The sequence below is a fragment of the Colletotrichum acutatum genome, assembly GCF_030867785.1.
Source record: "Colletotrichum acutatum strain CBS 112980 chromosome Unknown BDZ83scaffold_92, whole genome shotgun sequence".
Lineage (NCBI taxonomy): Eukaryota > Fungi > Ascomycota > Sordariomycetes > Glomerellales > Glomerellaceae > Colletotrichum > Colletotrichum acutatum.
The window spans coordinates 37,285-62,007 of NW_026849086.1; the positions used below are offsets into that span (position 1 = coordinate 37,285).

At 51.3% G+C, this 24,723-nt stretch overlaps 9 protein-coding genes across 9 annotated transcripts; 4 read left to right on the forward strand and 5 right to left on the reverse strand.

Annotated features, from left to right (window-relative positions):
* Positions 1-1,197: 1,197 nt before the first annotated feature.
* BDZ83DRAFT_755027 (asparagine synthetase) lies at positions 1,198-3,465 on the forward strand (the record flags this gene model as incomplete). Its single annotated transcript, XM_060514558.1, has 9 exons — positions 1,198-1,274; positions 1,329-1,354; positions 1,429-1,455; positions 1,512-1,547; positions 1,602-1,750; positions 1,817-2,812; positions 2,873-3,156; positions 3,231-3,335; positions 3,423-3,465. 9 exons carry the CDS (start codon positions 1,198-1,200, stop codon positions 3,463-3,465), a joined length of 1,743 nt encoding a protein of 580 aa, XP_060361691.1.
* Positions 3,466-4,355: 890 nt separating this feature from the next.
* On the forward strand, positions 4,356-6,408 carry BDZ83DRAFT_456369 (mitochondrial outer membrane protein porin). Its single transcript, XM_060503200.1, has 5 exons — positions 4,356-4,718; positions 4,854-4,976; positions 5,075-5,105; positions 5,250-5,767; positions 5,835-6,408. The coding sequence occupies exons 1-5, from the start codon at positions 4,674-4,676 to the stop codon at positions 5,982-5,984; spliced, it is 867 nt and encodes a 288-aa protein (XP_060361692.1). The 5' UTR covers positions 4,356-4,673; the 3' UTR covers positions 5,985-6,408.
* Positions 6,258-7,348, reverse strand: BDZ83DRAFT_584774 (uncharacterized protein; the record flags this gene model as incomplete). Its single annotated transcript, XM_060505793.1, has 2 exons — positions 6,258-6,891; positions 7,101-7,348. The coding sequence occupies 2 exons, from the start codon at positions 7,346-7,348 to the stop codon at positions 6,258-6,260; spliced, it is 882 nt and encodes a 293-aa protein (XP_060361693.1).
* Positions 7,349-9,333: 1,985 nt separating this feature from the next.
* On the reverse strand, positions 9,334-10,964 carry BDZ83DRAFT_733199 (uncharacterized protein; the record flags this gene model as incomplete). Its single annotated transcript, XM_060512911.1, has 5 exons — positions 10,583-10,964; positions 10,163-10,479; positions 9,812-10,059; positions 9,603-9,742; positions 9,334-9,540 (listed from the first exon to the last, which is right to left on the reverse strand). Exons 1-5 carry the CDS (start codon positions 10,799-10,801, stop codon positions 9,334-9,336), a joined length of 1,131 nt encoding a protein of 376 aa, XP_060361694.1. The 5' UTR covers positions 10,802-10,964.
* A 1,487-nt stretch (positions 10,965-12,451) lies between these two features.
* Positions 12,452-14,449, forward strand: BDZ83DRAFT_785486 (cytochrome P450). The gene is made up of 3 exons (XM_060515630.1): positions 12,452-12,945; positions 13,025-13,588; positions 13,643-14,449. The coding sequence occupies exons 1-3, from the start codon at positions 12,630-12,632 to the stop codon at positions 14,233-14,235; spliced, it is 1,473 nt and encodes a 490-aa protein (XP_060361695.1). The 5' UTR covers positions 12,452-12,629; the 3' UTR covers positions 14,236-14,449.
* Positions 14,450-14,663: 214 nt separating this feature from the next.
* Positions 14,664-15,650, forward strand: BDZ83DRAFT_654592 (Alpha/Beta hydrolase protein; the record flags this gene model as incomplete). Its single annotated transcript, XM_060510729.1, has 1 exon — positions 14,664-15,650. The coding sequence occupies one exon, from the start codon at positions 14,664-14,666 to the stop codon at positions 15,648-15,650; it is 987 nt and encodes a 328-aa protein (XP_060361696.1).
* A 1,712-nt stretch (positions 15,651-17,362) lies between these two features.
* BDZ83DRAFT_733202 (uncharacterized protein) lies at positions 17,363-18,417 on the reverse strand (the record flags this gene model as incomplete). The annotated part of the gene is made up of 4 exons (XM_060512912.1): positions 17,363-17,542; positions 17,860-17,963; positions 18,047-18,156; positions 18,316-18,417. The coding sequence occupies 4 exons, from the start codon at positions 18,415-18,417 to the stop codon at positions 17,388-17,390; spliced, it is 471 nt and encodes a 156-aa protein (XP_060361697.1). The 3' UTR covers positions 17,363-17,387.
* A 707-nt stretch (positions 18,418-19,124) lies between these two features.
* Positions 19,125-20,774, reverse strand: BDZ83DRAFT_584777 (putative proline-specific permease; the record flags this gene model as incomplete). The annotated part of the gene is made up of 2 exons (XM_060505794.1): positions 19,125-19,718; positions 19,785-20,774. The coding sequence occupies 2 exons, from the start codon at positions 20,772-20,774 to the stop codon at positions 19,125-19,127; spliced, it is 1,584 nt and encodes a 527-aa protein (XP_060361698.1).
* Positions 20,775-22,164: 1,390 nt separating this feature from the next.
* BDZ83DRAFT_785491 (Aldehyde/histidinol dehydrogenase) lies at positions 22,165-23,921 on the reverse strand (the record flags this gene model as incomplete). Its single annotated transcript, XM_060515631.1, has 3 exons — positions 22,165-23,222; positions 23,318-23,842; positions 23,870-23,921. 3 exons carry the CDS (start codon positions 23,919-23,921, stop codon positions 22,165-22,167), a joined length of 1,635 nt encoding a protein of 544 aa, XP_060361699.1.
* Between the last annotated feature and the right edge of the window lie 802 nt (positions 23,922-24,723).

A 24,723-nucleotide genomic window follows, 5' to 3' on the forward strand; every position in this document is an offset into this window, starting at 1 on the left:
TTCCACCGGAACTAATGCCGCCGGGCTGTTGTGTCGGAGGAGCGCGCCTCCACAATAGCTTGCTTGGCATGAGGCCCGGAACCCTGACACGGTGACGAGTAAGTCGGGGGGTTGAAGAGTCAGGACTCAACAGGAGCGGGCGTATTACCAAACGGTGAAAGACACGGGCTACCGAAAGCCTCGTTTTCCCGCCAGTCAAAGACTCTATTCTAAGCAAAGTGAGGTAAGTATGCCCGGCAGCGTCAAGAACTGCAGCTTCCCAGATAGAAGGCGTCTCCGTGGCACCATATGTGGGCTGTCGTGGAAGAACAGATTAACAGCAAGCAGCAAACAGCAAACAGCAAACAGCAAACGGCAGAACCACACCGACTCGTTGCTCTGCGTTCTCGTTGGTGGCTGGGCACGATGCAGTTTCTTATCAGTTGGCAAGGTTAGGTAATTGGGAGACTGGTGAACTCTGACTGGCCAGTTCGCCAATGGGCGCGAGAGCCGAGATCGGCCCAGGGGATCAGCTATGTTACACTAGCGCAGCGCAGCAGATTAGCGTATCGTGCAGATGCGGCCAGTCACTGTGGTTCCGTAGCAGCGGACCTGCAATTTTGGCACACTTTGACAACCCTTGAGGATACTTTGGCACAGAGTTGTAGACGGTCCTGACGTTCCCGACCCTTATCGATGCACCGGCTACGGCCTCCGACAACCCAAGGTTGGTAAAGTACCGGGTGTCAGGGCTGGGCTTTTTGTCGGATGAGCCAGGTGCTGGGGGGGATGTCATTGTATCAGAAGCGCGGTCCAATGCTTCCAAGTAGGTACTCTCTGGGGCCGTTGCGGCAAATGGAAAGGGTAACTAAGGTCATAAACAAATAACGATAAAATAAAAAAAACTGGGTGAAGCGCAAGAAGAGTCATAATTCCTTCACTCCCACCCCTTCACCCGGCTGCTCCCACCTCTTGCTCCGTATTTATTCTCCCGGGACACGTCTTTCGCCTCTTCTACCTTTTTTTGAGTTGCAAAGTTCATCTCATACACATACACAAACACACTGCCGTAGCTTCGAGAGACTGCAATCATGTGTGGCATTTTCGCTTGTCACCGGTAAGCCCAACTGCGAGATCGTCCCTACTTCGGCGCGGATGGAGGGGCAGCGCGAGCTCCCCTCCCAAAAAAAATTAACCCCGCCATGATGCCTCTGGAGAATGCGACTGATTGTGTGCGCGCGCAGTCACCCCGACGTCCAAAAGTTCAAGCCTACGGCTTTGAAGCTGGCAAAGGCGTAAGTCCGCAACCGTTCATCTTCAAGACGCATCAATTGACTCCCAGTTCGCAGTATTCGTCACCGTGGCCCCGATTGGAGTGAGTTCTGAGTCACCGCGATGCGCTACTTCAATCCCAACCAGGCAGACAACTGACAAAACCCCCTCGCATAGGCGGAAGCGTCATTTCCAACAAGACGAGTAGGTTGACCTTGATCACGAATATTGATATCCCATCAATTGACCGCCAATTGCAGTTCTGTGTCATGAGCGTCTTAGCATCGTCGGCGTCGGTAAGTCTACCCTCAATACCTGGCCACAACTTCCCCGGCTAACCACCCTCACAGAGTCCGGCGCCCAGCCCCTTACCAACGAGGATGAGAGCATCGTCCTCGCCGTCAACGGTGAAATCTACAACCATCGTTTGATCCGCAAGTCTCTTAAGCACAAATACCACTTCAAGACCGGTTCCGATTGCGAGGTCGTCATTCCTCTGGTGAGTCAATATCACCCCGCGACCTGATACCTACAATGGCAGACATGGATATCTAACGTATCACAGTACATGGAGTATGGCCTCGATGCCCCGAAGCACCTCGACGGCATGTTCTCCTTTGTTTTGTACGATAAGAAGCAGGACCGCACAATCGCCGCCCGCGACCCCATCGGCATCACCACCCTCTACTACGGCTGGTCCTCAAAAGAGCCTGATGCGGTGTACTTTGCCTCCGAGTTGAAGTGTCTGCACAGCGTCTGCGACAAGGTTGAGGCCTTCCCGCCTGGTCACATCTACGACTCTGCCACCGGCAAGACCACAAGATACTTCGAGCCTACCTGGTGGGACGCGGCAAAGATCCCCGAGACCCCCCTCGACCTCAAATTGATCCGCGAGAAGCTCGAGAAGTCGGTCAGAAAGAGACTCATGGCTGAGGTACCGTACGGTGTCCTGTTGTCCGGTGGTCTGGATTCCAGTTTGGTGGCTGCCATTGCCCAAAGAGAAACTTTGCGGTTGAAGAAGGCGGCCCTTGAGGCCAACGGTGGCGCGCTCCCCATGACGGAGAACCCCGACACCGGCGATGGCATGGTTGGTATCGACGACGACAACAAGCTGTCGACGGTCACATATCTTCCTCAGCTCAACTCTTTCTCTATCGGTCTGCCCGGATCGCCCGACAACAAGGCTGCCCTCGAGGTCGCCAAGTTCCTCGGCACTAAGCACCATGTCATGACCTTCACTATTGAGGACGGTCTCAACGCTCTGTCCGACGTTATCTACCACCTCGAGACCTACGATGTCACGACTATCCGTGCCTCCACGCCGATGTACCTCCTTTCCCGTAAGATCAAGGCCATGGGCATCAAGATGGTTCTCAGTGGTGAGGGAAGTGATGAGATCTTTGGTGGTTACCTTTACTTCCACGCCGCTCCCGACAAGAAGGCGTTCCACGAGGAGACTGTTCGCCGTGTTAAGAACCTGCACCTTGCCGACTGCCTGCGCGCTAACAAGTCCACCTCCGCTTGGGGTCTTGAGGCGCGTGTGCCCTTCTTGGACAAGGAGGTGAGTAGAGTGCAAACCGAATGCTATCTTGGCTTTGCTGACTTTTTCATTTTCCCGTAGTTCCTCGAGGCCTGCATGAACATCGACCCCTCAGAGAAGATGATTACCAAGGAGAAGATGGAGAAGTACATCCTCCGTAAGGCTTTCGACACCTCCGACGAGCCCGGCGCCGAGCCGTACCTCCCGGACAACATTCTGTGGAGACAAAAGGAGCAGTTCTCCGACGGTGTCGGATACGGATGGATCGACGGTCTCAAGGACACCGCCGAGCTCCACGTTACCGACGAGATGATGAAGAACCCCAAGCCGGAGTGGGGCAGCGACATTCCGGACACCAAGGAAGCGTAAGCATTGTCCAATATTTATCCCTCTTCTGTTGTTGCGAAAGATCAGGCGCCGCTGACACACGATTTGACAGATACTGGTACCGCCTCATGTTCGACGAGCACTTCCCGCCGCATTGCGCCTCGACTGTCATGCGTTGGACCCCCACATGGTCCAAGCAGACGGACCCCAGTGGCAGGTGAGTCAGAAGAGGCCCCCCCCCTCTCCCCAGTTCCCCAGTGAAAATGAATTGGCCAAGTCGGTTTGCTGACCCGTTGCATGACAGAGCTATTGCCGTCCACGAGCAGAAGTACGAGAACGCCGCATAAAGTGGTAATTTGGAGGAAAGACAACCTGTATCCTAGCACTTTACGTCAATGCGGGCGGGTAAAGGGAAAGGCGTCCTGGTTTGTTGGATTATGTAGACCCTCAACAAGTTTAGAGTCTCAAAAAATAGGTATGAAAGTTGCGATTACTATCTGCCATTGCGCCTTTATGAGTTTTTGTACAGATCGTGACTAGGACGAAAAGTCTGATGAAGGCGTTTCTGGCCATTTCCTTCTCTGTTCTCCTCTCCATAGGTAATCAGGTCTTGGCCTGTCGTGTTGGTTCCTGGAGCTTACGAGAGAAAGCAACATCCCAGACCCTTCCCCAACTTCCATTGACTTCTTCCATCCAAGAGTCCACTTTGTGTGCAACAATGATTGAGTGTGAATGCCCGGGAATGTTAGCGTAGTGCCGGTAACTGGCCAAACGAGCATCCACAGTGACTCGGCTAGCCCCCAATATGAACAGTGAAGATGATGGACAACAGAGTCGGCAGTCAAAAGGCGAGGTGACACGATGGAGTAATTGGAGTTGCACCACAAAGACAGGCATATGAAGAGGAATGAGCGATAGTGCGAACATGGACAAAGCAGCGGGAAGAGGCAGGAACTATGGGAAATAATTCTGTGCCTGCCTCTTCTCTTAGGCTTACTGTAAGAATCTCACGCCTGCCGGTTCTCGCTACCTATCTTACTTTCTGTCCCGAATTCAATCTTCCACTTGCTCTCGATTTCACTATCTACAGATTCACTCAAACACACGCAAACGAGTACAACAATCAAAGAACAAAATCGAAAATCGCATTGGGCACCTGAGCCTTAGGTAGCCCACACTACTGGCATTCGACATCCACTCTCCCAGTGCTTTACTCTACCTTATTACGATCCCCTGTTCTCCAGAGTCCCGTCTGAGCTGGCCAGCCGACAACAATCCCAACAAACCAATAACAGATCCCCCACGTGCAGCCAAAAGCGTCCTAGTGCGACTCCGTCACAGCAAAGCTCCTCCGGACCGAATTGCGCCGGGAATCCCCGTCAACCAATTGATGCAACCAAAACATTTTCTCGAACAGCTTCCGCCCCAGCAGACCATCTCCTGAAAGGACACCTGCAACCCGCCTCTTTTTGCCCGTCGCATCTCGTCAACCGCTTTCCCATTGTCTACTCAATTTTCTTCCCAAAGTCTTCTTCCCCGTCAAAAATCAGCAATCATGTCTGTTCCTAACTTCGGAGACATTGCCAAGTCGGCCAACGACGTATGCGCTTTCCTTTTCTCCCTCTCTACCTTTTTCGGGTAATCGCGGACGTGGAAAATCGAGCTCTAGGCTCCTTCCCCAGCCGAGGTCATCTACGATGAAAGAAACTACTCAGCTGACATTGGCCTTCAATAGCTCCTCAACAAGGACTTCTACCACCTCTCTGCCACCACCTTCGAGCTCAAGAGCAACACCCCCAACAACGTTGCTTTCAAGGTCACCGGCAAGACCTCCCATGAGAAGAGCACCGCTGGCGCTGTAAGTCCCGCCCTACATTCACCGCTTGACGATGCATCAAGCGTCGCATAAACAAATAGAGATGAACCTTTGCTGAACATTTCTTTCCTCCAATCCAGATCGAGGGCAAATACTCCGACAAGGCTACCGGTACAGCAACCACCACCCATCGTTTAAAGCGCTTGAATCTCAGCTTGGGTCGAATATACGGACGGCCTTACGGCAGTCCTGTCTCATTCGCAGCCAACGTATCGCCGGGATTTGCACATTTGCTAATGTTCTACCATCGCGCAGGCCTGACCCTCACCCAGACATGGAACACCGCCGCCGCCCTTGACACCAAGGTCGAGCTCGCCGACAGCCTCGCCAAGGGCCTGAAGGCTGAGGGTGTCTTCTCCTTCCTGCCCTCCGCCGGCGAGAAGGCCGCCGCCAAGAAGGGCGCCAAGTTCAACCTTACCTTCAAGCAGAGCAACTTCCACAGCCGCGCTTTCTTCGACCTCCTCAAGGGTCCCACCGCCAACATCGACGCTGTCGTCGGCCACGAGGGCTTCCTCGCTGGTGCCTCTGCCGGCTACGATGTGAACAAGGCCTCCGTCACCGGCTACGCCGCCGCTGTCGGCTTCCAGGCCCCCACCTACTCTGCTGCCATCACCGCCAGCGACAACCTCAGCGTCTTCGCTGCCTCCTACTACCACAAGGTCAACTCCCAGGTTGAGGCCGGTGCCAAGGCTACGTGGAACTCCAAGGCCGGCAACAACGTTGGTCTTGAGGTCGCCAGCAAGTACCGCATCGACCCCGTCTCCTTCGCCAAGGTGCGTAATATTGTCCCGTTTGCAACCCTTTTGTCTAATATCCTTACTTACCAATCTCCGCGTACAGTTCAAGGTCAACAACAACGGTGTCGCCGCTCTCGGCTACAACGTCCTCCTCCGCGAGGGTGTTACCCTTGGCCTCGGTGCCTCCTTTGATACCCAGAAGCTTGACCAGGCTACCCACAAGCTTGGTGCCAGCTTCACCTTCGAGGGCTAAGCCTTTGTTCACTACATGTATTCTTGACGAGGAAAATTCTTTCAGCTCCTTTCTCCGGCCGGGTAGCGGACCCAATGCTCTTCTGGTTTCATTTGGAGGCTCCTGTCTAGTGTAGATTAGTTCGGGGAGTAATTGAGTTTGGTCGACCGGGAAATCGTGTTGTCTTTGCATGCGAGCGCTTCGTGGTGATCCGAACGCTTGGCCTTTGGTTGTGTGATTTATATCTATCCTGCTAGATGTCCACAGGTTACTGCGCAAGCTCTATCGCTTGGTCTATGATTTGGCATCTTTCTTCTTCCGGCTCAATCCGCCAGTAGCAACAAAGGGTATGAAAAAGGAAAAGAACAAGATCCCGCTGACCACCAAAAACGCTCCCACAGAAGTCTCCTGCGGTCCAACCGGGACCTGCGTGCCCATGATCCTATGCGACCGCCGCGAATCCTGCTTTTGCTGTGTCTTTGTATGCGTATGCGAATCAAAGTGCCGCGGCGCGGCCGACCTCGTGTGCCCGTACGGATCCGACCCGGGACCCATCCCAGGCTGTTCCTTCTCCGCGCCTGTGCCGGTGGTATCCTCGTGGGCCTCCCTCCGCTTCGCCGAATGCTCGCCCCAGCCGCCGGACCTATAAAAGCTCGGAGGCGGGCCGCGGAAGGTTGTGCGCCGCCGGGAGAGGCCTGATGCGGGGCGGCCTCCCGCGGGACCCGAGCTACTGTGGTAGGAGCCGCGTCTGTGGGCGCCGTGGTGGCTGTTGTGGGAGGAGGAGGGGAGGGAGCGGTCGTAGGCTGCGCGTTTGGCGGGGGTGCCTAGGACGGAGTAGGCTTCTGCTATCGCGTGGAATTTGCGGGATGCGTTTGGGTCATCGCGGTTGTGGTCTGGGTGGTGGGCCTTGGAGAGGGCGTAGAAGGATCTGGGGAGGGGAGGTTGGGTTAGCTGTTACGATTCTTCGAGAGGGGGAACTGGGTTTAGGCAAGCTGGCACATGAGGGGCTTTGGACAGAGGATGTGGATGGGACAGGGAGCATGCTGCTATAGTAATGTGCCGCTTGACTGCGACCAAGATATTGCAGACTACACGACCAATTGGGAATGGATAGGTAGGTCTTCAAATGGTACGCACTTCTTGATATCGGAAGGCGAGGCATCGTGGGCGACCTTCAAGGTCTCGTAGTGGTTCGTGGAAGCGACGTCATTTCGAAGCGCACGCGATGTCGTAAACGTACGACACGGAAACCGAGCTCGGAGGCAAGTCTGTCCTGGTTCGACAGCAGGAGCAGCTCTCGTCTTCGTTGTCGTCCTCGTCCAAATTGCGCCGGCGCGGCGGAGGGAATGGGCCGCTGCGGGTTGCAGAAGTCGGGGGAGGAGCATGCCGGGCTCGAGCCCGGGCGTTTTCGAGGGACTTGGTACTCCGTGACGAGTTGACTACAAAGTTCAATTGAAAGAGACAGTAGACACTAGTGGTGGGGGAAGCTGGGCGAGCTTTAGGTTGTTTGGGAGGAGCGCGGGATATGATGTCGTAGGGCGAGTGGAGGGAAGTGAGTGTGACTTCGGGATCTGGGTCTCTCTCGCTTCGTACCTTACGTTCGCTTGCGCCCGGGACGGAAGTAGTGACGAAATCGATGGTCGCTTTTGCTCTCGTCGGTCGTTAGATCGGAGCTTGGTGGTACCTACCCCTGCGCCTCTGGGGTTATGGCGTCGATTACATAATGATGGGGTCCAACAGTTTGCAGTGACGGGGAATACAGAGTTCCAGGACAACGACACTCATGCTTCTGGAGTGACTGATGTAAAGCAATTCTCTGAGTACTATAAGTATTTTTTTGATGCTTGTATTGTTCTAGAAGACACTCTAGTATCATCACTGCGGCGTTGACTCTTACTAAGTCCCCGGGTTGACAACGCAAGTAAGTGACTTCTCTCAGCGTAGATTTCTAAACTTCTAGATTGCACGCGTCGACGGTAAACGGCTTGAAGGCGCACGAGGGTGTTTTTGAGTATGAAGAAGTTGTTGATTCACGCTTATTGAATTAAGCAGTTGCATTCTGGATTCTCAATATGATGAGAGTTGGCCTTGGGAACTATCCTTCAAGGCGGCTTCTGGCTGTTATGATCGCGTAGTGCTTTCTATCCTGCAGACTGGTCCTGGGCATGAAGGCCGAGTACCCAGAACACACGAATCATGCTTGGTTGTGAGATATTGACGTATTTCACGTCGCAGGCTGACATGTCATGCTCATTCTTGAAATGAGAATCGAGCTCTGTTTGATGTGGATACGGTGACCGTTGCCTTGCTGTGTCTTGAGCACCTTGTCTTCGTCTCCTCTGGGCTCGGCCTTGCTACGTTACTCTGCTTCATCTCTAGTCACCGATTTCTGCTCCTCTTTAAGCTAAGTCGGAGTTTAGGCTTATGGTTCGCACTTCCCTTACAGCAGATAACCCGTTAAGGAGGGCGTAGAATCTATGTGTATCCTGGGAGGTACCGAGTGATTCCCTCATACACCAGGTTTCCTTAGGCACTCTGTCTTTTAAAGAGCAGGGATGCTGCTGCAGCCTTCCCATGTTACAATTATCATGTGCCGCCTTGCCAGATGTTAGCTGTGTCTCCTTGGCGGTATCGTATGTCAGTCTTGCCTTTGCCTCGTCTCAATCATGGAAACGTGGTACTATGTCATGCGTTCTAGACCGCCGTTCGTTGTTTAGCACGGATAGGGTACATGAGCTCACCACCTCCAATTCTCCCCGACATCCTCCAGGGCTCGGGGTTCCCTGATATATCTTCATAACCTACGTATGCAGAGAGGCACAGCCGTATGCTGCATGCTGTTGAGTGTGGCGTAGGCATCACGGACCTAACGGCCCCTAGCCAATTGCTAACATCACTAGGCCTCAAAGGTGACAGGAAATCGAAGAGGTTTAACTAAGAGATTAAAGGCTGTAGCAAAAGGTGAGTTCTTCTAGTGGAGCAGCGACTCATTCATCCCTGGCGCGCTGTTAAGGCTTTTAATCACCATCAAGGTCAGATATCATGGCATGTCACCCGACCCGATATGTCATTATCATGAGAACTCGATAAACAAGGTCTTGTATCCATTCCAGCCCTTGCAGTGATTTTCCTCAAAATACGCACCCTCCAACAAAACTTGAAAGTTGACTTTAAGCAGTAGACGAGATATCTAGCGGAGCTAGTCTCCTTGGCAGTCCCCCCAAATCGGTAGACGCAGAGGCTTGGCGAAGTGTTCAAACGCTTAGAGGCTCGAATACATTTATGTATTCTTTTTTTTATGCTTAAAATTACATTGCTATTAACCTTCTCGCAGATATCGATATCTGTGAGTGGTTGATGTTTCATTACGCTATACATGGAATGTCGATGTGCTGACATGGATATCGGTCTTCCGTATGATCCCTTTCCGACTTGAAGAGTCATCGTCGTCGGTCTCGTGCTCTCTGACACCCGCACGCGAGGTGCCCCGTTTGGCTGATGCATGGTATGTTCTGTCGTTGCCGCTGAGCGAGCCAAGCTTGATGCCTGGGCCAGCACTTCCAAGAGCGTCTCCGCTCTACAAGAGAGATCGGGTTAGTCGCCATCTACGACATGATGTAGGGTCAGGGCGTAGCTTACCTCGCCTGTGATTTTGTAATTCCCGTCGTGAGAGGAGCCATAGTAAAACTTGAATAGTTTTCGCAGGGGAGGAAGCGACGATCCAATGATTCCCAAACTGCACTCGAGGTTGGAAGTAATGCTGATGACTCCAAGGTGATCTATAGGGTTGGCATGCCACGTGAGTTTATGTCCTAAGAAGGGGAAGTGTATTGTAGAGGATGACTTACAGGCGATCTCCGTGGGGTATTTTGCAGTGTCATAGTACTTGAGGTAGGGCATGCGGATGCAGGTCGCGATACTGGCGAAGATTCCGAGGCCGAGAATAGCTATGACTGAAACCTTCTTACGACGAGACATTTGCAGGCCGGCCACAATAAAAAAGGGAACAATGGCACAGGTCCAGTCCGTCAACATCTGAATCGCAGAGACGATGTAGCTGACAGTCTGCAAGCTGATCTTCTTTTGGCATGATCCCCTGTTAAACGAGGTCAGTAGACGAACGAAAAGGGGCGATCCGATTTCCAACAAAAAGTTGATGTTCAACCGCAACATCAACAATAGCTCAATGAAATACTTACAATGCCGGGTTCCATGTTGCTGCAAGCGGGGTGCAGTTTGCAAAGACAAAGATCAAGGCTAGGATGGCTACAACCACCATTACAGACATGTTGAGGATCATACAGATGACCACTCGCTTCCGTCGATCCAGACGTATACAAGTGAACCCAATGGCGCACTTGATAATGGTTGACGAGATAAAGTATAGTACTTCCCAGTAGGTCTGATACTCGGAGGCGCGAATCAAGTATAGTTGTGATGGGAGGTCGGCATCGTGGAATCCTACGCCATAGCGTGATGCAAGCACTGCGAAAACGACTGCTGGTATAAAAGGAAGCTGTTGCGCTGTTAGTTAGCGAGTTTTCAGAGTGATTTGGTACAGTAAAATTATACGAATGGTCGAGGAGCGCAAGGAGAGTGTCTAAGCTGAAAACACCTACAGTTCCTATTACTGCCAAATAATCTTCAACGCCCCAGAGTCGTGATGAGGCACCTGATAAACCGGCACGAACGTAGATTCGGAGTGACACGACGATGACGCTGATAATGCCCAAAATGATGGCGACAAACTCGACGGCAGGTGCCAGGCCCTTGGGTGCAAGGGGATCAAGTTGGTAGGCAAAGGCTTGTATCTGCTCCCCCGTCATAGAAGCCGCCATCTTGGGCGTAGGTCGGTCAACCCTATGGCCTCCGCTTCACAAAGATGTCGTGCTATGCCTTTTCTTCGTCGCGGACCCGAGATGCCAAAGAGGGGAAGAAAGCGAGCCTCGAGACGAACTTTGATCTAGACTCTAGACTGGAGACATCGGAGGAATTCAAAAGCGAAGTGGGATGCCGGAAACATACTGCCTGCCACATGGGAAGGGAGGCATTTTACTACAGGCCGCGGTTCCTGGATTTGACTGACAGCTGGATGCTGTGGGGGAGCTCCGACGTAACGTGCACCCCTGGTCAACGTCTGGTCTCATTCCCATGTCTTCTTCCCATGGTTAGGTGGAGGATTTGGCTCCTTGGACGTCCCAGAGGAGGCAGATTTTCGTGACCAACCCCACAAACGGAACGGCAATAAGAGCTCGTTGAGACTTTAATATGTAAATACCAAGGCAAAATATCCATTTTCAACATGTCGACCTGGGCCTTGGGTTTCGACGAGTCAGCGAAAGCCACACTTTGGTCGAGATGAGCCCTGTCTCGTGGGGCGAACTGTCAGTTTTCGTCCGAGGCCTCGCGACACCCATGGCGACGAAACCCCTTTCTGCCATGGCTTCTTCATGGCAACTTTTCAAGGCAGCACACAAGCGAGACCATCGGCTCATCGATGCCTCCTCTTCGGTCAAGGTATGTAGGTTTCGCTAACAGCTCTAGCTGCAGTAGCTGAGTTCAGTCGTTAAGAGGATTGATGCAACCCAACCAGTTTTTGTGGTGCAGCACGAAGTCGCCCCTGCCCGCGATCAACCGTCTCGTTACCAGTTTTGACGTGGTGGCCGCTGCGGACGCTTGTGCCGCGGGTTGGAGCAATCTCTTTTCGTCCCGGGCCTAGAACTGGGGGTTCATTGGCGCTTTGATAGGACCCGGGGGAGGGGATCCGGAGGCAGGGGAACGGTAGCGAACTCCACCAACCGACGTTATCCAGCCAGTCAAATAACGATGATCACCAGGACGGCACGTTGGATTAAATGAATCTAGCTGTGCCATAGGCTGCAGTTTTCGTAAAACGTCCAGGACCCTGTCTACGAAATACCACCCAGCACCACGTACAAGTCACTGACTCGACCGCAATGCGACTTCGGCCAGAATCTGGATGGTGTTTTTGTGCTCTAGGATAATGGCGAAACCCTAGAGGCTGGTGCCATGCCAAGTTCACCCGGGTTGATCTTCTCTTGGAACTTCATTATCACGTTGGTTCGTTGGGCACGAAGCTCAATCCTTTGGGCGTACCTACTCTGCACAACTCTGATGCCGAGAGTACAAACCGTGTAACGCTAACACAATAATAACACACACGCTTCCTGCGTGGACAGTCTATGAATACTTATTCAGCCCCAGGTACCCATCTGTGCAGCCGTTAACGCAATACCCAAGATTGCTATTGGCAGTGGATCCAGGATGTCCATACCTAGCGTGCTGGCCAGGCCACCCAATAAGTTTGACACCTGATTCTTTACCAATACGGCGGGCTTGGCCACATCACGGATAATAATCCCGGTCTGAAAAAGCCGCCAATTGGTCTAAGTTAGCAGTTGCACCAACAAGTCACTCCATGCGGAGCTTCCTGCTGAAGAATGTTGCACTGGGGTTGGAAGATCCAGGGGTCTTATCAATTGACCACTCAGGAGCTCGAGATATTTCATCCATTTTCCGAAGATGTGCGAATTTCCACTGTTGACGTTTGGGAGCTCCCCTCCTCTCATGTTCACACTCTTCGCTTCTTGTTTGGACAGACAACTCGTGTATTAGACGGCGAGTCATCGATCGTACTTTGTCATAATGTTGGGCACTATTCTTGCCTTCGTGGCGCTGTTAGCCCTCTATCTCATCGGTAGCGCCATCTACAACGTCACTCTCCATCCGCTGGCCGATGTGCCCGGCCCCAAGATCTGCGCCATTACTCGTATTCCATACTGGCTTGTCGCGTTGAGAGGTGAAGATATAGAATGGATGAAGAGCCTACATGAAGCTTATGGCCCTGTCGTTCGTTTCGGCCCCACGGATCTGAGTTACACGGCCGGAGAGGCCTGGAATGACATCCATGGACCTAAGGTGACCGAAAAGGCCCAAGAGTTCTCAGTTCAGCCTGTGAATGGTACGCGATATCCCGACAATTTGATTTCCCAGCTTCAACTTTAGCACATGAGCTGGCACCAGAGACTGATGGGTTGCAGGCGTCCCGAGTATGCTTACGGCGAACACCGAAGACCATGCTCGAGTCCGTCGCCTCTTCTCGCCTGCCTTCTCGGAACGTGCGCTGAGACAACAAGAGCCGCTGTTCCGAAAGTACGTGGACCTTCTCATGTACAAGTGTGGCGAAGTTGGCGAAGAAGGGCAAAAGGCTGTGGAAATGACTCAATTGCTCAACTTTGCAACATTCGACGTCATGGCCGAACTTTGCTTTGGCCAGCCCCTTGGCCTGCTGGCGAAGAACGAGTACAGCCCCTGGGTCAGGTCAATTTTTGAGTCGCTCAAGATGTTGCCCATCGTTTCCATCATCAACTACTACCCCATCCTGACTGCCATATTCAACCGCTTCGAACCAAAGTCTGTCGTGGAGCAGCGTGTCACCCACTGCAAGCACTCAGAGGATCGTGTCAACCAACGACTGCAAGATGGCTCTGACCAGCCTGATGTCTGGAACTTGGTCTTGGCGGCCAAGGAAGGCAAAGGTCTTTCTCTTGAGGAGATGCATTCAAACTCGGAAATCTTCATGCTCGCTGGATCGGAAACGACGGGTAAGCAAGTGCCATAGCATTCGGTGTTGATGTGAGGCTGACTGAGTGCGCTAGCTACACTTCTTAGCGGTTGTCTTTACAATCTGCTCACCTACCCCGACAAAATGAACGCCCTTCTCGAAGAAATTCGAGGCAACTTCACAAAGCTGGATGAACTCACATTCGAACGTCTTCAGGAGCTGAAGTACATGAATGCCTGCCTGAAGGAGGCGCTGCGCGTTTATCCCCCCGTGCCGATCGGAAGTCCCAGAGTGGTGCTCCCAGGTGGACAACAGATTCTTGGTAAATGGGTGCCTGCCGACACGCGCGTGTCTGTCCACCACTGGTCGACGTACAAATCCGAGAACAACTTTAAGAACGCCGAAACTTTTACGCCAGAGAGATGGCTCAAGACGGACCCCACCTACGCCGGAGATGCGCTGGAGGCTCACCAACCATTCGGTTTCGGGCCGCGTAACTGCCTGGGCCAAAACATGGCGATGCACGAGATGAGACTCATTTTGGCTACCTTGCTCTTCTCATACGACCTCGAGCTATGTGAGGAGAGCCGGGACTGGAAGAACCAAAAGGCATTTGCGCTCTGGATCAAGAACCCGTTGATGATCCGCGCAAAGCCATTGGCAACACAAACTAGGTTGAAAATTTGAGGTAAAACCCGTCCGCTTCACTTCGGCTCTGATCAAGGTTAAGATCCAAAATACAATGCAAGTTGCAATGGAGACATATACTCATCTCTCTACCAATGGAATCGTCAATTAAGTGATATCAGAGTATTATTGTGGTTCTGAGACATACAAGGGATCTAAGCGGCGGGATGTTCACGATGGCGGGAGATCGACATTTTAGATCGTGTTAGTCAAAGCGTGACCTCGGACACATTTCGTCGACTTTCGGGCTTATCCACAATTATAAAGAAGCCCGCCGATTTCGTTGTCTTCCACATGACACTTTCTGCTTTTCTAATATATACCGCAAAGTAACTCTAAATTCTTGTAATCAAGTCATATAGTTGTTCGAGAAGAACTTTGCACGATATTCTGAAACTTTATCGTCCAGAATAGTCACAGACCTCAAAATGACGACGCTTACCTCTAGACGTCTTCAAATATCGTCTTCCATAACATACGAATACTACGTTGCCAAAGCTTCGAATTCTACTTTACCAAATCTCCTCTTCTTACACGGGTTCCCCTCCACTGCAACCGACTTCCGCCAACAACTAGAGCACTTCGCCTCCCTGGGCTACGGTGTCCTCGCGCCGGATCTTCTTGGCTACGGTGGATCTTCCAAACCACATGACCCGCAAGAATACACATGGCGCAAAATGAGTACACACATCAAAACCATACTGGACGCAGAGAACCTCGACACTGTGGTAGGCGTAGGCCACGATCTGGGCTCATGGTTTCTCAGCAGACTGTACCACTTTTATCCTTCCCAGTTCAGGGGTATAGTATTCTTAGACGTCGGATACTCTGTACCAGGAGAGAAGTTTGATGTCGAGATGATCAACCGAATGACAAAAGAAATGACTGGCGAAGAGAGATTTCGATATTGGAATTTATTTACGGATGACGAAGGGGTTGCCCTGATGGATCGAAATGTCGAGTCTGTGATATCTCTCATGCATGCTTCACCTGAAGTCATGGCTGCGAATCTCGGGCCGCCTGGGAAGGCTAGAGACTGGGTCTCCTCTGCAAGGATTGCGCCAACACATTCTTTTACCGACAGAGATGTTCAGAAAAATGAATACTTCCTGATGAAGGTTACTTCGTTCAAGAAAGGCGGATGGACAGGTCCGACAAACTGGTACAAGGCGCTACGTAACAACTTGTCTTTCGAAGATGAAAGGAACATGAATAAGGAGATCGAAGTCCCTGTGTTACTAATTGGCTGTGGACGAGACGAAATGACGGTTACCCCATTGCAGGATCAGATGACGAGGCCGTGGGCAAAGGCGGGATATGATTTCAATGTGCTCGAGACAGGACATTGGGTCATGCATGAGGATGGAGAGGGAACTATTCGATTGCTGCAAGAGTTTCTAGGGAAACTTGAGTAATGTGATGATCTCCATTTTGGATATTCGCTTAATTTGATAGAAACAAAAACTAGACTCGGACGACAAATCTACATGTAACGTTCAATGAGCCCCATTACGATAGTGAAAGAACGCGAGACACCTTATGTCTAGTATCATTTCGCATCCAGAAAACGGGCCAAAAAGGCTTATATTCGGCCTCTTCTGCTGCATCTCAAGCTCATTGCAGGGTTTTAGTGTGCAGGACAGATATTCGAAGTTGGACGTAGGTGCTTCAGGGGGCCGGTGTTGTAAGAGTGCTTTCGATGATAGTGACAACCTGACCGTTTCGTAATGATACCGTTCCATGCAGTCGAAGAGCGTGTGTCTTGAAAAGGCTAGAAGACACATTCATGTATGTTTTCAAGGCCCAAGCTGGTTGTTACATGTCGAGTTAGGCGTCAGATTTGTCTCGCGTTGCTGTTCTTCTCTGGAGGCTCCAGATCCCATTCTCAAAACGAAGCCTTGGATCGGGGGAAAAGCTGGAAATTGAAGTATTACTCATACATTAATTGAGGAAGAAATTAGTTTGCGTCGATGGACAATGAGATCGCTACTTGTTGCATGTCATACACTCTAGCTATCGACGTCTGACTGGGCGACGTCATGGTCGGCAGAGAAATGCTGGGGGACAGAGTTCAGCGAACGGCTGATCTCAAAGAGAAGCCATCTTTGTCGATAGGAAAGTCGCGTATTCATCGGTTTCCCGGATAGACCATCATGGATGCAGTGCTACGCTTCCGATCCGCAAGGCCCAGGGTATTCTTTCTAATGCAGTTGCAGCCCTGCTTGGCGGGGTCCGTCTTGGTCTTCGGACCCGGTTGTGGTAGGCAGCAGCTTTAAACAGGCGGGTTCGGAATCGGCAGTGGCCTGAGCTTTGCACCCACTCAAAAGGGCCTTGCTACCGTTTGCCTCTCTTGTGCTCCGGAGACAACGGGGAATTACACTGTCAGAAGACCGTGCATTGGCCAGTAAAAATCTGCCAATCAGGAGTTCTGACATAATTTCTCACTCCAAATTCCCTTTCTCTCGTTGGGCCTAGCTTGGGTATAATACTTACAACTCCCAGCCACCGTCGGCAAGAGCTCTGACGATGCCATCAACCAAGGACAAACAGTGGGATAATGGTATTCGAGTCGGTGTTCTGACACTGTGGGACTAGGGCGGAATGACAACAAAAGAGATTTGCGAGAAGTATGGTATGCCCCGGCGGACTTTCAACGCGATCCACAACAAAGCTTTGGCCCGAGGATGGGGACCAGGTCAACCGGTGCTAATTGCTCATGTCGAAGACGGAGCTCGCTCCGGCCGCCCGAAGACAAAAGAAGACGGCTCTGACGCCCTCCCTGAAGGTGTGGATAGTATCGACCACAGCCTCTAGCCTTAAGGGGCATAGAGACAAACTCCACAGTCAAGCCTGGATAGAATCAAATCTATGTGAGCAGTTTCTGTACCTCGTGTGGAAGACAAATGAAGCTCAGCTCATCTTTCAAAAAGCCCGCTCTATATTCGTCCCGCGATACTTGATGCAGTTCGTAATGAGGGGAGACGTGCTGTAATCCCAGCAACGACAGGAAAGCCCTGCCTGAGTGTATTTGGTGACCTGATGACGCAAGTCGAGAGACTCGAGACTGCAAGATGATACGGCTAGACCAGATGGACATAGGAATAACCATTTTATATCGAGCGTATAGGCATCGCCATGTTATATCTCCTTATTTAAGTGAACGTTGTCACCTGCCTTCGACAAATCACCTCTAAGCATTCGTCGCTTTTGTTCTCCAATTCCTTACTTCCAAAGGCCCAAAAGATTCCCTTCAGCAACAAAACTTCAATCATGGTAGGCAACCGCTTGCTCACACCTGTCTTAACGGCTGCGGTTCTTGTTCATGAGAGACCACCCTCCTTCACCCATCAGAACCCGCGTGCGGATGTCAGTCGAGAACCCCTGGCCGAGTACATGAATCTCCGTGATAACATCACAGAGTACATGCCGGAGTGTCGAAGGGGATATCCCCCAGTCTTTGACTGGGCAAATCGTGCTGCAATTCTCAGGCGTTAGGGTGGAGCGCCTGGTGCAGGTGCCCCTTTGTCCCTGAATGCCTACAAACAATACCGCAACAGGAGCGCTAGCCAGAAATCAACCTCATTGAGAGATCCTGATCTACGTCGCGAAGCTGGTAAAGTTTACCTACAAGGCAGGCGAGCGCATTGGCGCCTTCGAGACTTGGCTCACACCTTGCGAGGACGTGGTCACTGAAGACTTTGCGAAAGTCTTCGACACTTTGAAACTGGCTTTTTCATGAATAAGGGATCAAACTGCTTCGACTATCCTAAAGGAAGTATAGGACACCGGCGATGGAGCCCGCGGAACCCACCCTTTTTCGGAATCCAAGTCCCGATGCCAGGACTGATTGGTGGATGTAATTCGGAATTTCGAACGAGAACCACACTGAACCTGCTTCAGATGGCGACAAGGAGACAGGAGCTATAAAATAAGAGGGCATGATAGCGTCTCTAGGGTACGGACCTGGGAGAAGATAGCCTAGATAGGCTGCGGTTAAGAACCTCGTTTATAAAATAGATCACAAGGTTCGAACTTCCATAGAGATGGACACACGTTCCACGTCGCTTCAACAAAACTTACAGTCACTTCTCTAAAATGAGAACCACCACCGCCTTCCTTTCCCTTCTCTCCCTTTCTGCCAGCACGATGGCGAGCCCCATTCCAGAGCCAGCTGCTGCTCATGTACGCCTCTCCCAGCCGCACGATCTGCTAGTTCCTCTTTGAATCTACACAATCGATCTCAGTTCTGTCGCTAATGTCTGTCATCAAACAGAATCCCCGCGCTACCTGCCCATCCCAAGTCAATAGCGCCTGCAGCAAGTTCAGCAACGCCAACGGTCAGAGACAATGCCGAGGCGGCCATTGGAACTGCGTTCATCTCAACCCGATCACTCTGGATGGAAATTTTATCACCTATACTTCAACGAGTGTCACTTGTTCTAAGAATGGAGAATTGTGCTCCTGAATATTGTGAATGCCGTCGAGTTATAATATCTCCGATGTGAAGAGGATGCGTATTCTGTTGGGCTTTAAAGCCACACCTCACTTGAACGGATGTCGATAGGGTAGCCATTAGAACATCCGTTTGTGCCTTGCTAAACAAACAGAGACGGTCATTACTTTTCAGAACCACTTGTAATTACGCGATACCAGACTGCTCGCCTTCATTGATATGTACTAATCAAAACGTCGAGTGGGCATTCTGTACGAGAAGTTCCACAGCATCAGTAGTAGTGATGACACTTTCGCCAGATGGCTGTTGTTTGATGCAGGGGGGAAAAGTGTACGAAGAGACTTCGATTCCCAGCTTCTCAATTGGCGACTAAAATGTAAAATCAGGTGAGACAGTGATAGACCGTAGGACATGGTACCTATCATAACATGTAGGTTTACTCAAACAAAACCCTCCACTTTTGATACCACTTGGTTCTTATCACTGCAGGCTTTTGTGCAGCGAAAATCTCGTCTAAGCCAGACTTCAGGTCAACGTCCATCGGATTAAGTACCCAGGGGTCTTGCCGTCCCACAGTGAACTTGTGCCCGAAGAAAAGCAGCAAGAAGATGACTACCCCGATGTACGACGTAAGAAAGGAAGAGGTGTTCCACTGTCCCGCGAGAAATACCTTGAAACCGTTGACGAAAAGCAGTAAACTGAAGCCAAACAAGCTGAAAAAACTTGAGTAGGGTTGAAAACGGGAACGAAAGGGAATATCTGTGATACCCTGCGCATCTGATGCCTTGCGATATCTAAAGTAGATTATGCAGCAACAGATCCAACTTTGATAAGCACCCGTATTGATCAAGTTGACGAACCAATTGAATACAGTTGCACCAGTCGAAGCAACATTGAGATACGCCAACAATGAGAACGAGGCACTGGCTGCTGTGGCGTAGTATGGGACACCTGACTTCGTACAGCGCGTGAAGATCTTTGGCGCGTTGCCTGCGAGGGCCATCGAGTAGAGCGCGCGGCTAGCAAGGTACTATCAAAGTTCACACGGATCAGAAGATATTCAAAAAACTACAGGAGCAGGAAGAGGAACACATACCAGATAGGAGTTACCTGCAGACCAAGCACTCAGGACAATCACGACGTTCACTACGCTGTCGAGGCCCTTAATGCCTGCCTCCCTAATGCCAATAGCCCAAGGAGAAGCGCCAGCACCTTTGCCACCACTGAGGAGGTTGGGATTGTTGCTGCTGACAATGATTCCCACAGCCAGAGCACCAAGAATGTAGAATGTGATGAGGCGATAGAAGTATCGACGGGTCGCGGTGGGAATATTGCGGCGAGGGCTTTCCATCTCTCCACCGGTGACGACAAGAAGTTCTGGCGCAAAGGCAAAGGCAAACACGGAGAAGGTGATGGTCGAGACAAATGCTACAAGACGCCCAGAGTCTCCCGTCACGATGTATTCTTTGACCGGCCCTGGATTGGACCAGTTCGAAAACCAAAGGGGTTGGTGCGAGGGCCCGCCGCCAAAGAAGAGTACAACGGAGAGGATGAGCAGCCCAATAATACCAAAGACTTTCATGCTGGCGAACCAGAACTCGGCTTCCCCATAGAATTTGACAGGGAAGCAATTGAGGGCAATCATGACGGCGCCGATGAGTGTCAGCCAGAACGCAATGTGTAGAGGCGGCGACCAGTAATTGAGAACAATGTAGGTTGCAGTGATTTCGGCCGGAACTGTGATGGAGAAGATGTACCAGTATACCCAGCCCAGCGTGAACCCAAGACTGCGCGAGAAGAATCGTTGGCCGTAGAAGGCGATTGAAGAGCCGGGAACTGGAAGATAGGCACTCATTTCGCCGGTGGCCGTTGCCACTCCGTAGAGAAGGAGAGTGATACTGATGTAGGAGATTAGAAGGAACAGAGGCCCGCCCATATTCAGGCCCTGGCCGACGCCAACGAAGAGACCAGTTCCGATTGTGCCACCCAAGGCGATCATCTGTGCATGTCGAGACTTGAGGCCACGTTGGGTGGAGCCGTGTTGTTGTCCCTCGGGACCTAACACGCCTCCGCGTATAGACTCCATAGGACGGAGCTCGACATCGGTGTCGGCGATGGCTGGGGACTTCATCTTTTCGGTGTCGTTAGATAAAGAATTAGACATTGCGGTTTTGTAGATGTCAGTTGTACAGACGTTTGAGTTATTTAAATGAAGTTCCAGGACTGAAGCAGGATACAGTCTCCTGTAAGAACGATGCAAGGCAGATAGATTACGGAGGTCAAAGCCCTACGTTGTTGTAGTAAATTCTTGTTCCTGAACCAAGTTGATACAAATCAGGGAGACCAAAGGGGATGCCACTTAAATACTTGAGTTAAGATGAAGAGGGAGATGGAAGTAACGTAGAGTTGAGTAGACTTTTGCAACGCTGCCAACCATTTCATCACGAGGTACCCAGCAGCAAAATTATGGTTGGTTTGCGCATCCGTTTCCGACTTAGCTCAATACCATACCAAGGGCGCGGGTTTCAATCTTGGTCTGGAACGTTTCCCGAGGATTATCTGTATTTTTTCCCGAGGGCTATCAGCTTCATCGTGCTTAAACCTGGCGTAACTCATGATCCGCTGGAGTTAGCTTGCATTAAGCCTGATAAGGGAGGCTAGGAGCTTTTTGTTGCTGGTGTTGTCGTTATTACTTTCCTAAAACTTTGAGACTACCTAATCCGCCAAGCTTCTGGCAAGGAGAACTTCCCCGCGTAACTATCGGCTTCCCCGGACACATCCCTGAAGTCGGCTGAGATGTGCGATACGCAGCGTATATGCCTATTTTGGTGCTGGTTCTCGTCGTATTTGCCTTCACCAAGACTCTGTTAAAGGCGAGACTCGCAGAATACTGACATATAGGCAGTGGGAGTGAAATGGAAAGCATGTCCGCGTGGCGTCGAGACAGCGTGAACCATGTTGCTAAAGAATGCAGGCTTCATCCTTGATGGCGATCACATCAGCAGGAGCCCTGGGTTATTTGGCATGCCAATCTCATCCCTGACCGGAAGGGCCAACTGTAAAAGTGATCAAGGCACAGACGCGGATTGAAAGCGAAGCCAATCAGCCCCAGCATAGTCAGTTGGACTGATACACGGCTTGATCCAGGAAGCTAAGTTGAGAGTGGCCAACATTCTGTTCTGCTGCGAGATCGGGAATGCACTTACGATCATAAGCAAAGGGAACAGTAAGGCTACACCGCGTACGATTACAGCACTGCTGTATCTGATTAGCAAGCTTGCGACGCTTAGTTAGCACTGTTTAAATACGTCTCAGGCGCTGAAGCCGGGGCATATGTAAATAAGGTAGCTTGCCAGGTCAACCAGTGCAAAGTTTCCAGGAAATTGAAATAATCAGCTTTTGACTGGGACATAGGAGCGAGCGTGTTCCACTAGTATATTTGTATATTCATCGAGTCTACCGTAATTCTTTTACGTCTAATTTTGGGTCGGCATCACCACGCTTGCCTTACTCGCCTCCTCATCTTCCAATTTCCAAAGACTGGTGACCGTTTTGGTCTGCAAATAGAAGTTCAAGCCTGCTTTGCCGTAGAAAGTGTTGACGCCACCGCCCGCGATGCTTGCCTTGTTTCCTGTGAAGCTGAACATAGGCAGCGGCACTGGGATCGGAACATTGATGCCAAGCTGCCCAGCCTCTATGTTCTTCTGAAACCAAGAAGCAGCAGCTCCGGAGTTGGTGAAAAGAGCAACGCCATTGCCGTAGGGATTGTCATTGACAAGCTGAGTGGCTTCGGCCAAGGTCTCCGCCTCCAGACAAACCAAGACCGGCCCGAAAATCTCCTCCTTGTAGCACTTCATGTGAGGCTTCACACCACTAATGATGGTGGGACCTAGGAAGTTGCCATTAGGATACTTGCTGGGGCGATAGCCGCGGCCATCCAATACAATTTTGGCACCTTCTTGCTCTGCGCTCTCGATGAGAGCTTCTATCCTGACAAGACTTTGAGGGCTAATTACCGGGCCTAGGTCAGCGCCGTCTTCGAAACCGCCGTCAACCTTGAGCTGTTTTGCATTCTCGACAAGGTCGTCAATCCAAGAGTGTGTCTCGCGGCCAGTGAGAACCAGAGCAGAGAGCGCCATACAACGCTGACCCGCTGCGCCGAATGCAGCACCGGAGATTGCATTGATAGTTAGTTGCTTATTGCTATCGGATAGAACAACAGCATGGTTCTTTGCACCGAGGTTGGCCTGCACTCTCTTTCCGTTGGCTGATCCACGAGTGTAGATGTATTCGCCGGCCTTATTTCCACCAACAAAGCTAATGGCCTTGATTGCCGGCTCGTCAAGAATGAAGTTGACTGCGCGGTGCGTGCCATGAATGATGTTGATAACACCGTCGGGGAATCCAGCTTCCTTAGCCAATTCTGCCAGAATCATAGCTGCACCGGGGTCTCGTTCGGATGGTTTGAGGACCAGCGTATTGCCAGTAATCGTAGCAATTGGAATTGACCAAAGAGGGATCATGGCAGGGAAGTCTGTCGAAGAGCGGATCTGTTAGCGATGAAACAAGTGCCAGAAGTGATCCGTGGATACACATTGTAGCTCAAGGATTAGAGTTGGAGTAACTTACTGAAAGGACATATAGCGGCAACAACACCTAGAGGCTCGCGGTAGCTTCGTGTCTCCATGTCTTTAGCTACCTCTAGAACATCACCAGTGATTTGTGTCGTGATTCCGCACGCGGTCTCGGCAACTTGCAGACCGCGTAGAACGTCGCCTCGTGCATCGGCAAAAGTCTTGCCCTGTTCAAGCGTGATGGATGCGGCAAGACGATCCCAATCTCTTCGAATCAAGTTTACAAAGTTGAACATAATTTGCTGGCGCTTCAGAATGCTCGTAGCTCTCCATGTTGGAAATGCGCGCTGGGCGCTCTCGACTGCGGCTTTGAGCTCCTCGTCCGTGCTCTCCGGTACGCGTGTCACGACATTGTTTGTGGCTGGGTCGTGGACATCGATCCAGTTGCTTGCTGAGGACGGCCTGAAGGTGTTGTCGATGAAGTTTTGTGTTGCTGAAGGGTTGATGATCTTGGTGTGAGACGTAGGCCAGGACAACTGTGCAGATGATGTTGTGGAAAGAGCTCTCTGGTACGGCGAAACTGGGGAAGATAGCGCGATGAAGCTACTTGGCTTGGTTGAGGCTACGCGAACGGCCGATGAAGCCTTGAAGGAACGCATATTTGGACAAGACGGAAGACAGGCTTGGTGACCATACAGTGCAAGTTAATATCTCGGAATGAAGTGGTGCATGAAGTGGTTGGCGAAGCTCAAAGAAAAAGAGAGTCAGTTGTAGATTAATTTGAAGCAGCTCATCAGAGATATCGTAGAGGCCGCTGGTTGATCTAGGCAAGTGGGATGTTTCACGCGCATGGTTTCGCAATTACCTACCATCCATACTTACACGATTTGACATACTCAAAAATATTGCTCTAACCATCGGATACGCTTCCGTGATATTGATGGTAAGGTCTCGCCGAAAGTAGCCTTGATATTCATGCTCGAAAGTCCTGGAGAGCTATGCGTACCGACTGCGCATATCGCAAGTGGACCAATCAGCTCGGTACCCCTGTACTGTAGGAGATCCAATGCACCTCAGCACCTGCAGCCGGAGACATGCCCCTGATTCGATGGACCACCTCGAGAGCGTATCACGCGGGGGCAAGACAAGTTCATTCGAAGAGAACACGAATCAGACGTCAGATGGTTGCTGGGTGCACGTATCTGGAAAGTCAGATTAGGTGTGAGTGATGGTGTGAAGCAAAAATGGCAACCATCCCCGAGCTACCCCGAATTCACCCCAACCATGACGATAAGCATTTGGTCTAGATCGGTGATTTTGAGCTTCTTGCCTAAAATGGGAGCTTGAAGGCGATTGCTTCAGGTGCAGAAGGGTCCAAAGGTCGAACGGAAGCATCTTCTGCGTGCTGTTGCTATCCCGATTTCGGGTGGCGGAGCAGCTTGCCGAGGCAGGAAAGTCAAG